This window comes from Oreochromis aureus, linkage group 9 (assembly GCF_013358895.1).
Source record: "Oreochromis aureus strain Israel breed Guangdong linkage group 9, ZZ_aureus, whole genome shotgun sequence".
NCBI classification, from domain to species: domain Eukaryota; kingdom Metazoa; phylum Chordata; class Actinopteri; order Cichliformes; family Cichlidae; genus Oreochromis; species Oreochromis aureus.
This window is the reverse complement of record NC_052950.1, coordinates 3607323-3620157: the sequence shown is the minus strand read 5'-3', so window position 1 is coordinate 3620157 and position 12835 is coordinate 3607323. Positions and strand designations below refer to the sequence as shown.

Below are 12835 nucleotides of genomic sequence, written 5' to 3'. Positions count from 1 at the left end.
TGCAAATATCTTTCACGAATTCTATGAAGAATTAATTTTTCAAATCCTTGTAAATCAGAAACCTTAGTTTTCCTAATGTGGCTGTATATGGCTTTGGCTGCAGACACGATGGAGACTTTTCAGAAAACATAACAAGTTTGCAAGAGATGTGATTTAGGCGTGTACTGCTGTCTACATTGTGGACACTTTCCAGCACTTTCCTTAGCAAACAAATACTATTGTGACTCATTAACTGGCAGTCATTACAACCACACATCATTAGAGGTAATTAGTAGAGGAGTCAAGTCTTGATATGTATGTTTTTTGAATGAGGCTCCAAATCCACATCAAATAAACTAGCAGTTTCCTAGTTTCCAATTGCCATGTTGTGGTCTCTTCTCCCCCCCTGTAGCATATACCATTTCAGATGGGTGTGTAATGACCTCCAATATAATGATACAGTAAAGAACAGATAATTATTGCATCCAAAAAAGCAACAAAGCAAAAACAGAGAATTTTGTGTAAACTAGCAGCACATTCTATATGTGAACATCAAAATCAACGAATAACCAAGATGTTAAATGAGAATGATGATTAATCACACTCATCAGAACACTCTTGGTTGAGCAATAGAGCCTTGTAGACCAGTTGTATATTTGGACATCAGAGCCTGGTGTTAAAACCGTAGGAATGGAAACAGACATGTGATCTATCAAATGTAGGTCTTCATGTGTGTTACCGTGGGTCCTGGTGGGCCGACTACACAATCGCAGTCTTCTTCTTCCACTGTGGCAGTTCTATTCAGAGGGCACTGAAGATACACATACACAATTACATTAACAGAGTGGGTCACACACATATAACCCTGACAACACCTCAGTGGTGAAACTTTTATTAGTGATCTCAGATCAAAATGTGTGAATTCACCCTTACCCTTTCATCATCCTGCGTATCAGGAGAGACAAGACAAGAGAAGAAATAATGGTTATCGTCATCGCAGGCTCATACACGCAGCCATACACAGCCTTTCAAGTACAAAGTCTTTGAAGTGGAAACCAAGGGTAGAGAGAGTGAGACAGAGATCTTACGACGGAGTAGATTTCACAAGCTGTTTCTCTCTCGCTCTGATGGGGATCACAGTAGAGACGCAGCTTCTGAATCTCCACCTGAATCGAAACAACATGGACGATCTGATTTTTTACATGCTTTTTGTAAAAAACTGAAACAAGTGTCATCTTTGATGGGTGACACAATGCTTTGAAGGCTGAACTGTGATGATTTTGAAACATGTAAATGTTACAAATGCAAACTGTGCTTCATATGATAATAGTAATTATATCTACATCCATACATGCTATAGCTGTGTGTTAAAAACAAAACAAATGTTGCATGGTACCCTAATGATTGTAACACCTTGCAAACTATAACTAATAATTCATGGTAAATGTAGGATCATTTATACAGAATATCATTATCTGGACACTCAAGCATATTAAACAAAATGTATCCAACCTGCTGGCCACATTTTAAAGGGGTCCTATTATGCTTTTCATATTTCCTTTCGTATACAAAGCGTTGAAGCAGTGGATGCTCATATCAATCATGGCAAAATAGGGGAAAGCATGGACTGTCTTCCCCAGGTTGGGGATGTGTTGCTGCTCTGATTGGATGAGCACCAGTATTTTGGGCTCTCGCTCAGGTAAAATAATGCTCTGCCAACTAACAATCGTACCCTCATGTAGACTCAAAAATCTGGTTGTCATATACAGTTGTGGTCAGAGGTTTACATACACTCATCATGGGCATGGCTGTCGTGCTAATTTGGGCTTTCTTTGAAGTGTTCTTTTTCCAGGGTGGAATGATTATACAGCATACATCCTAAATTACTTAAATAAAAAGCATTGGTTGTGCAATTTGAATTTATTTACATACAGGCTGAAATATATACATCTCCTTAAATATTTTAGGAAGTGGTTTTGAAGGTCCTGCAATACATTTTAACTTGACAAGGCCTATTAACCTCCCATTGATGATCATGATTAACTATGACTGGTAGTTTGGCTGCGCCAGCATAAAAAACGAATGTGTTTGGCAGTACTCGTTGGAATGACCAATACTTAAAAATTGGTCATGTCCAAAAAGTCACAGAAAGTCTATAAAGGAAATCTGTAGACTTATATACTGCACCCAGTGCTACAGTACACTGCACAAAGTGGATGGAACAATGAAAACGAGAAGCTACCTCAAAATTCACCAAATTCACCACAGATGGTTAAATCCAGGACACAAGTGGATCTTCCACCAGGACAGTGATCCCAAAAACACATCAGAACTGGTTTGGAAATGTATACAGCAGGCTACCATTAAGCTTCTGGAATAGCTTTTCCAAAGCATGGTTGCTCAGGAACATCTCACTATCCTCCTAAAATAGCTGGAGGAAGTAGCCTGGGATGGGGATATCTAAATATTCCGCTTAGGCTCCTGCCTCTGCAACTCAGGTAAGTGACAGGAAATTGATGGATGGAGTTAGAAATTATCATGGCGGCCTAATTTTCTGGCTATTCTTACCAAAAGCATTTCCAAAGCATTGGTCAGGTGTGGTGTAGCTTCCAGAATGAATGTATTGGACTGAAATAACATATTGCTTTAACAAAAAGGATCATCAGAAAGTAAGCTTAATATGCCAATGATCTAAACTCTTTCTGTATATAAAAACACTATAATCTCCTCAAATCAAATCAAGTAAAAGATCAGCATCAGGGCTCAAAGCTCCAGTGCTATTTATAAGTAATTACATGTGTTACTCACAGGTACAGTGACGTCTGTTCCTCGCCTCTTAGACACCTGCGTTTCCCCATTGATGTAAATTGGCTCCACCGGTTTCAGCATTAGTTCCTGGATGCGTTGATCGTCAAGGAAACCGGTGACCTGGCGATTCCTCACTAGTACTTTAATCTGATGCCATTTTCCATCATAAAGAGTCTGAGAGAGATGATATAAATTTCATGAAAACATGCCTTTTGTCAGAACAGAAAGATGCATTAATTAAGAGGTTAAAGCATGTGTTTGTTCAAGCTTGGAACAACTGGACGTGAAAACAATTATTAACTTGACAATTCTTCTTTCAGTCAGTCTTCTGTTTCTGTTGCCAGCCTTAACTGTGTGTTCACGCATTTCATTAAATATAATTTTGTGGGCAAGACCAAAAATGTGTGTTCCCTAAATGCTCTGCAAATAGTTCTGACACACCAGGTACTAAGACCGGGGACTCTTTCCTTTTTCCATCACAAACTCTTTCAGGCCATAGGCAGAGAGAGAGACAGAGCGGCGATTGTTTCACTGGGGCTGAGAGTCTCTTTTGAAAGGACAAATCACAAGCTTCTAGCTCGTGCCACATCAAACCAAATCAAACATGCAAACACAAATTCAACATAATTACAACCCTGTTCAGGCCTACACATTGAACATTGTGTCTAAGGACGGAGGGTGGTGGGTGCTTCTGAACCTGGCGATTATTACCCAGAACTGCCTCTGAAATAGAGACATGCGTTCCAAGTTCTACACATCCACTAAATGGTTTCCACCAGGGAAATACGGTGGTTTAGAGTAGGAAACACTTTCTTTGAGCCTTCTCCTGGCATCACATTGCATTTTCTCTGGTTCCACTGAAGTAAATATGGAGTGATGTTTAAATAGCTGCCAAGACTCATTCACTAATATGAAGAGAAAGCTGAGGTAGGTGGAGATGCTCTAGTAGCACAATGAGTCCTTTCAAGGCAGTACAGCAAACTACACTTCTTACATCCTACGTAGATGTTTATGTTTCTCATATTCAGATTAATCATTTTATGACACTTACTCTTGCAGATATATTAATACCAATTCTAGTTCTGCTGCTTTAGCCACACTTATTAAAGCGGCATCAACAAACGTTTTACTTCTAGAGGGCAGAGTAGAGACACGGTTATTGCAATAAGTGTTGTTTTATTACGTTTTATGTACTGATGTACTGATTTACTTTTACTTTTGCTGAACCAAATCAAGGTAAACTACTACTTTAAAATCTTCACTGTATATACAACATGGAAATGTTATTCTTTTTATTCAATCTGTCAAACTCAGTGGCAAGATGAACAGTACAAGACTATAGTTGTTAGTCTTCTTTTACATAAAATCCTATGATTTATTTTTAGCTTTGGTATGGTTCGGTAAGGAGACTGATTGAGCTTACATGTCTAAAATCAAAAAATAAAGAATAAAACTGTACTGTATTTTCAGCACTATAAGGTGCACTTAAGTCCTTTAATATTCTCAGGGTTACTGTAGGGTTACTGAAGTTGGGCTAGCTGGTATATAATGATCGCTAGCAACACAGCTATGTTAGCATAACATAAACACAGTGAAGCTGGAGGATGAACACTAACTTTTTTCCACTCGATAAACGTTAACGTGAGGGTTCCTGATGGTTAGGGACAAATGCAATCACATGGCAGGATGTTGTAAATGGACCAAACTTCAGTCAGGAGAACAACTGAGATAATCCATCCACAATACGAGGTTAGACATTAATATACTGCAACAACATGGGAATAGAGCAGCTGCCAGAGAATTCAACATTAATGAATCAATGATGCGGAAGTGGAGGAAGCAAGAAGAATGAGTTGAGTAAAGTTTGACTTATCTGACTGTTTTGTTTCGCTTAATGCGCCATATGGTCCGAAAAATACAGTACTTGTTTTGTTGTTGTAGCTTTATCCTGAAGCCAAGGGGAAGTCTTAGTTCTGGACATATCTTTGGTCTCTGTGGACACTCAATCCTAACACCAACCTGAAAGCCTGTTTTAAAGACAGCTTTCTGCTCTTTCTCTGTCGTACTGGTGGTGGTGAAGGTAACAGTTTTCTCTTTTCCGCTCAGTGTTACTGCAGCTTGGATCGCCTTATCCTTTGACAGCACCCTCCAAAGGTCAAAGGACAGCTTGCTAGAAATCCCTTTCAGACGTAGAGTGGACACAAACACGTACGATGGAGGAAGGCCTTCTGGGAAAATCTCCCTAGTTTAAAGATTAAGAATAAAAAATGTAAATAGCTGTTGACCAAAGCCCAAAAGCTGTTTAGAATTAATGTAATAATAGCGATAGCATGTTACCTGGTATTCTCAGTAATGTCTGTGGAGGCAGCAAGGGCATAGGCGGTCTCAGAAACTAAAGAGCCAGGGATCTTCTTTGCCTTGGTCTGAATGTTCATGCCCACCATCAGCTCGAAGCCTTTCTCATCCCGGGATGCCACTGGGATTCGTGTGGGACAAACAGACTCTGGAAGCACCAGGGTGATTCATTCAGTCAAGTGGTTATTCAGCTATATGCTATTTGGCAACACTCTAATTTGTGTTTTTGTAGATACACTTGAGTTTTCTGACCTTCACAAAGCTTCTGCTCCATGGAGTCTCGAATACGATCGATGGTGGTGTAATCTTCAGCATACAGGACATATGTAGATGAAGGTTTATTGGCAATGGAGATCAGCTCTGAAGTGGTGATCTCAGTGCCAACTCCCACAGCAAATACAGTAATACTCTGTGCTCGAGCCTCCATGCTGGCGTCAACCTACAGATATAAAAGGTTATTCTTTGGTTTAAATCATTTTCCCAAGTCTGGGGAAGTAGTGCTAGGGTCTCGGTTACAGTTAGGGTTAGGGGTTAAATACTGGTTAGCTAGCGTATTAAAACCTCACAGTGTGGCTTTTCTATGCCGAAGTTTCTTTCCATGTTGATACTTCTTTTATGTTGCCTCTGTTATTAAAGGCCACCCAAAAACACTGACGTGGTTTTACCCATGTGGCAAAGGACCACTTACCACATCATCCTGTGATTTGCCATCTGTAACCACCACAGCGATGCGGTTCTTGACCAGATTGCCCCGCTGGGAGGAGGCAAACACGTGGTCCACTGCAAACTTGATAGCCCTGCCAGTCTAGAAAAAGAACATTTAAAAAGTGAATTAAAAAAAAAAATTTTTTTTACACCAGACACGCTTCCTTACACGACCCCAAAGGCTATTTGTGTCCCTGACTGATATGCCAAGTGAACATGTTAACCACTACTCCATGAAACCATTAGCCATTCCCAATCAAACATAAACATATTAACAGTTCTATGGAAATGCAAAAGTTGAGTATTACAGCAGCAGAATTTACAGGGATGCATGTGCAAGCCTGCTTCTGTTTGGTGACCATTGGTGTGCTTGCGGCCTTGTTGTGTGGTCATAGTGCTGCAGATGCAGTGTTGGCAAGTGGCACCAGTGAACATGCCTAAATGTGCAGTCTGCTTTTTATGTGACGCTTTAAAGTTTGCGTCATAGGAGTAAAGTCTGTTTTATTCCTTCACTATTCTTTTACATTAGTAGTTCCCAGTCAGTTTGTAGTATTTGGCCACCTGTGTCCTAATTTATCCTTTACCCATCATCCTACCGATTGTTTTATAATTTTTGATATTCTTTGTTTAACTTCGCTTCCAGTGGAGTCAAATGTTTCATTCCTTCCCTCTCCACTCCGCTATTGCAACCAAGCAGCTTTGTGTGTAACTTGTGCAGATTTTTTCTGTGTAATATTTTACATTCTTATATCTAATCACATATAAATTACCCAAATTACTAATCCTTTTATTTATTTCGTCTTAATATTCTGCTTACATGTCCTGGGCACAATGTTGGGGAAGCTTCTTCAAAGACATAGTTTTGCAAAATACTTAACAACAGAGAAGCTGAACAGCAGAGCTACTCTGTTCTGTTTCCTAAAACTACTAAATTAGTTTGCAAAAACAAGAACCGATCAAGTTTACAGCGTAGCTATGATAACGTGTAACATGTAATAACAAAATAACAAAAGTCGTATGGCAGCAATGCTTCACTACTTATGGAAACAGTGCAGCATTGAGAAACGCCTGCCCTTTTGCTCATGCAATAAGCAAAGGTCGAGTATGTGGAGATGGCTGCTTGACAACTGCACTGACTGAGCGTGTTGTAAGGATCGTACAGAAAAAGTAGGACAGCTTTGAGTAGGGAGGGGATTCAGCTACTGTAGAAATGCAATGGTCCAATAAGTTATTTCAGTAACACACAAAGTTAGCGCCGTGTCACATATTCACTGTGGACATGGAAATGCACAAGAATCACAGAGTTCATCACAATACAGTTTTAGCACATCACATTTCCCCTGTGCTAACTGATATACAGGTAGACAGTTAACTATTATCTAATTATATGTTTGTATTTTCTGATTATTATTTAATGGGATATTAATAATGTGATGATTTGGCCCCTGTCGCATAGCCCTACAGAACAGCTGGTGTGCAGCCATCAATCAGTAGGGAAAAATGAATATTGCCCAGTGGGCTGGGAGTGGTTGCTGGGAGTTGCTAGCAGTCACTGTGAAATGAATGTACCTCAGTCATGAAGGCCTAAAGACTAATTAACCAGGGAAATGTGTGCATTTCCAACCAGTTGGTAAGGTGGTTGTCAGGGCTGCTGGCTGTCATCAGGTGAATTTGGCTGCAAATACATTTATGGTGCTGCTGCAAAAAATAACTGCTTTTGTTACTAGTAGGTTTGTCTGGTTGGGTAATATGTTAGCTGTGTAACCACTCGCCAAGTACACACTCAGTGCGTGTGGAACTGTGAAGAGTGCAACATGAAGCAGAAATATGAACATTTCCCTTCAAAGTGAAACATGTTGGTAACGAAGAGTTTGGAGACAAACACTCTGCTGTTTGTGTTGCTGGTTTGTAAGCAGGTGACTGCATCTTCCATGCAAACTAAGGCGACTGCAGCAATCACAAAGTGCTTTTTGGATTTCCCCCATTGATACCAAAGCAACCTCCAGCAGCCACTTGCCGACCCCCCTGTGAGTTTCTCCTTCACCTCAGGTTAGCTCATTTCTATTCAGTCACTGAATAAGTCAAAAAATAGAAATATCGACATGTGTTACACAGTGTTGGGTAAGTTACTTTAAATTAGTAACTTAGTTACATTACTAGTTACTTCTCTAAAAAAGTAACTCAGTTACTTCAAGTTACTCGTTACTTTCAAAGTAACTAGTTACTAGGGAAAGTAACTTTGGTTTTACTCAGAATTCTCTTGTTAATGTGTTGCTTCCGTAACTGGATACCCAGCCAGACTGCCAGTCTTCTAGCTTGCTTACTTGCCACAAGTGCACTGTGCCACCTACCAATAGAAAGGAAAAAATAATGTGCACATTTCCACGAGAGAAATCCCATGCCTGGACCGTCGTTGACCGCCGCCATGATTCTAGCCTGCTTTTTACATCCAACACAAAAACTGCAGTCGTGGTGCTTTTGATTGTACTCAGAACTCGGAAATTCTGCCTTCTGAATAGGAAGATGTAGGTAACACCAGACTGCAGATGGGCATTTTGACTAGAGACCGGCCCACCATTATAGGAAAAATCATAAAGCCTTTGAATGAAAATAAACACTGTTGTGACAGTGATGTACACTGTTCTGATGGTATATATGTATCAATCTATCAATTGTTTGTTGTAAGACTCAGATAATTATTTTTTTAAAAGCGAGATATTTTAAATGAGAATAATAAAGAAAAGTATTTCCTTGTGCCCCCCTTTCCCTGTTAATGCCCTACCTGGCCCCCTGGCAAAACTTTGCTAGACCCGTCCCTGCACAGTTACCAGCTGTCAGCTATGTAGAAAAGGATCCTGGTGTTATTTGTCTCTCAGAAACAGCTCATAACTTCCCTTCAACTCATCCATGTCACCTAAAAGGTAAACCTGTTTCTACATCACCTGTTCAGCTCTGATGATTCAGTAAGGACATCTCCTGGTTTCATCTGCATGTTTCCCTCTCACCAGATAACCAAACCGATATCATGACCAGCAGCTTTACAGCTGTGGCTCCAGCAAACATCAGCTGATACTAGAAATTAATATTAAATAAATTCTAACAACAGCTGATCAAGCTTAAACGTGCTGCTGTTGTTTAACGCAACGTTTAACGTTAAGCCTTCAGTTTTCAGGCCCCTCTTCTGTGGAACCAGCTTCCAGTTTGGATTCGGGAGACAGACACTATCTCTACTTTCAAGATTAGGCTTAAAACTTTCCTTTTTGCTAAAGCATATAGTTAGGGCTGGACCAGGTGACCCTGAATCCTCCCTTAGTTATGCTGCAATAGACGTAGGCTGCCGGGGACTCCCATGATGCATTGAGTTTTTCCCTTCCAGTCACCTTTCTCACTCACTATGTGCTAATAGACCTCTCTGCATCGAATCATATCTGTTATTAATCTCTGTCTCTCTTCCACAGCATGTCTTTATCCTGTTTTTCTTCTTTCACCCCAACCGGTCGCAGCAGATGGCCGCCCTTCCCTGAGCCTGGTTCTGCCGGAGGTTTCTTCCTGTTAAAAGGGAGTTTTTCCTTCCCATTGTCGCCAAAGTGCTTCCTCATAGGGGGTCATATGATTGTTGGGTTTTTCTCTGTATTTATTATTGTGCTATCTACTGTACAATATAAAGCGCCTTGAGGCAACTTTTTGTGATTTGGCGCTATATAAATAAAATTGAATTGAATTGAATTGAATTAACGCGACATCCGCTGGTTTCCTCTTTCTGGCGCAAAGTGGGCGATAAATAAACAAGAGAGAAAAGCCGATCAGCTGATCACTGATCAGTTTCGTGATTGAAGTAGAAACAGGAGAGAATGAGAGAAGAAGAGGCAGCTGTGCAGCTTCAGCTTTGTGTCTTTTTCATTGTAGCTGAAGTCCGGGACAAACTGTGTTCTTTTTTTCACCAGTACGAAACGCGAAATATTTTCACTGAAAACGAGGCGATTCTGTTTTTTAGGGGACGGTTGGCAACTCTAATAATTAACCGTATGAACAAAATAAAGTTCAACATCAGTAACATAGCACCCACCCAGCTGTATAGAAACTCCGTCATGCTAGCTAGCACGCAGTACGAAAATGTCAGCATACCGAAAATAAACTCCACCTAAACTTGGTTTATATCTGACTCCGATAGACTGCAGGTCATAACTTCTTACCTGAAGTTCAGTTCACCTGACACTCGGACCGGCGGCCGCTTCGGGTCTCTCCTCTTGCCTCCCTTTTCCTTCATCCACCTGCTGGCTTCCACCACTTGCTAATGTTATTGAATCTGTGGAAGCTCCGCGATATCCACCACACGAAGTAACGAGTAACGAGCCTATCTAAATCCCAGTAACGAGTAACGCGTTCCTGGTTTTGGCATAATAACTAGTTACCGTGCTCGTTACCACAATAATAACGTAGTTACTGTAACGCGTTACTTAATAACGCGTTAGTCCCAACACTGGTGTTACATACTGATATACTTCTGCATCGGTTTATTCTAAACACATCCCCACGATACATGATTTTATATGTTCTTCTGCAAATTAGAACATTTAAGGACTAAAGGTCCTGCCTGTGTGTTTCCTCCCAGGTAGCTGATGCTCCGTATGGCCTTGATGAGCTCTGCTACTCCCTGGTGTTTCCCAAGAGGAATCTCCAGCCGAGGTGTGTCACTGTATTGGATCACAGCCACCTACAGGTGACACAACAAAACTTATTTGGGTGGATTTACTGATCTCTGTCGTGTGTAATGCACCAAATAACTCGAGTGAGCTGAAAGGAAAACTGCTGTAAATCTGAAAGGAAATTAGAAGTTGTTCAAATCATTCTCATTATGCACAGCATGCAGCATTACCTGTGTGTAGTGGGAACTGATATCAAACTGGCTGGTGATGTTGATAAGCCACTGCTTGGCGGTGTCAAAGTCCAAGACGCCAACGCTCCATGAGCCATCAATGATGTATACCAAGTCATTGACAGCCGTGCTGCAGCCTGTACACATAAAGATATATACACAGTCATTAAAGAGAAGTCATTACACTCAGGGGACTTTAGAGATCAGTTTTATGATCTGCTTTTATACACTGGTGCATGTCATCAGTACCTGCTCTCACATCTTCCTCCTCTGCAGCGTCCACTGTCGTCAGTAGTAAAATTACACTCCATACTGACCACAGCAACATGGCTCTGTGGGAGAACAGTGCACCTCAGGCCAGTCCAACCTACATAAAAACAAAAAAAGTTTCTTATCGTGAAGATTAGGCAAACATTCTTTCACACCTATGAACAAATTACCATTAAATTATGACCTAAATTATGACCACGCCCCCAAAACACATGCCAGAAAAACGTTTCCAGCCTGCACAGAGCTGTGAGCTCGAGCCATCAGGGCTAAAACGTTCCTCAGTGCTTTTGATTTCTGATGCAATCAGACAGCAGTTACACACTGTTAAAAAAAAAAATCCTAGAAAAACAATATTCCAGCAGCTGGGGCGCCAAAATAATACCAGAAAATAACAGAAAATAACTTAAAATACGGTTATTTTCAGTAATGACAATACAGTTTGTTGCCCTAATTTTACATGGGATTCTGCCTTTTCCAAGTGCTTTTAAACATTAAATTAGGAACATTTTAACGTGATTAAACAATGAAATTACCTATAAACAAGGTCAATGAATGTGGCAATATGAATCATAATACTTAAATGTACAGTTAACAGTTGGTTTAAATAATAATGGATTGCATGCCCTGGGACAGACTGACAGAGGTGAGGCTGCCATATCACACCATCGGCCCCTCTGGCCATCACCAGTAGGTGAAGAGTCTTGACCAAGAACCAACGCCCGAGAGTGTCCGAGCCGGGACTCGAACCGGCAACCTTCTGATTACAAGGCGAACTGCCAACTCTTGAGCCACAATGGCCCTACAGAGCAATAATAATAATTATTATTTGATGTAAAAAAAGTTTATGAGAATCATTTTATATACTTTTCCATAGCATTACATTTGAATTCAACAGTTCAATCTTTCAAATAACGGACACATATTTGTGAAATCATGATACATTTGTGAATGTATTTTAATCTAAATATGCATATGTACAGAGAGATACATGTAAAAAACAAGGAAATTATGTTTTATTACATTACAGTGATTTTACGTTAATTTACATTTGAAATGTGAAGTCACAGTCTATTTATGTCAATTTAATGATATTCTAGAAGAACAGAACAAAACTGTAAAATACTTTTATACTAGAATCTTTTTTTACAGTGCAGGAGTAAATGAGCTTCACTGAGGTGCTGAGTTATGAGAAGTAAAAATAAGAAGTAAACAACTACCCGTCAAAATACTGCAGCAGTTAAATGCACATGTTTGTGTGTGAAACGTGCAGAATTTCATTAATTAAGTTTATATACACGCACCATGGATATGGATTTAGGGGCTTTTCTTGTTCTTTTTCCAGAGTGGAATGATTGTAAAACATAATAATTTAAAATAAAAAAGAAATTAGGTGGGCAGATCTTTACTGAATTCCCTGGACTTCCCAATAGTCACACAAAGCAGGTTCATTCGATCTGTGGATACATGTTTATTTAGATATAAAGTTCAGTTATAGTCAGAAAACAATTGAGTTGTGGAACCAGAGTGAGCATGTGCAAATGAGCTGAGCCAGAAAGAATAACTCTGTGTTTGCTCTTTAATTCAATGCAGTTACATACAGAAGCAGAAATAAATACTCATAAATCAGTCAGGCAATCACTGCTGGTTTGGAGATAACACCCCTGCTGTCTCCTTTTCCATTTCTCGTGCCACATCAAACACAATAAGGACACAATGACTCTGACTCTGTCACACTGTTTCTTCCTGTGTGAAAATATATGACAGTCATTGATGCTGTTTTTCACTCTGTTATCAGTTTGAATATTGTTCACAGTTTCTCAGATGTGGTGGAAACACGAGGAG

General features: G+C 40.1%; 1 protein-coding gene across 1 annotated transcript in view; it reads right to left on the bottom strand.

The window, feature by feature from the left end:
* si:dkey-225n22.4 (collagen alpha-1(XXI) chain) overlaps window positions 1-11073 on the bottom strand; it is a 56085-nt gene extending 45012 nt beyond the window's left edge. The window contains exons 1-11 of the mRNA XM_039617208.1: window positions 10973-11073; window positions 10724-10860; window positions 10442-10561; window positions 5831-5947; window positions 5395-5581; window positions 5125-5290; window positions 4807-5029; window positions 2788-2961; window positions 1068-1145; window positions 913-924; window positions 719-790 (exon numbers count right to left, since the gene is read on the bottom strand). Of these exons, the coding sequence (XP_039473142.1) occupies window positions 719-790; window positions 913-924; window positions 1068-1145; window positions 2788-2961; window positions 4807-5029; window positions 5125-5290; window positions 5395-5581; window positions 5831-5947; window positions 10442-10561; window positions 10724-10860; window positions 10973-11051 (1365 nt within the window). The 5' untranslated portion in view covers window positions 11052-11073. The remainder of the gene's footprint in view (window positions 1-718; window positions 791-912; window positions 925-1067; window positions 1146-2787; window positions 2962-4806; window positions 5030-5124; window positions 5291-5394; window positions 5582-5830; window positions 5948-10441; window positions 10562-10723; window positions 10861-10972) is intronic.
* Window positions 11074-12835: the final 1762 nt, after the last annotated feature.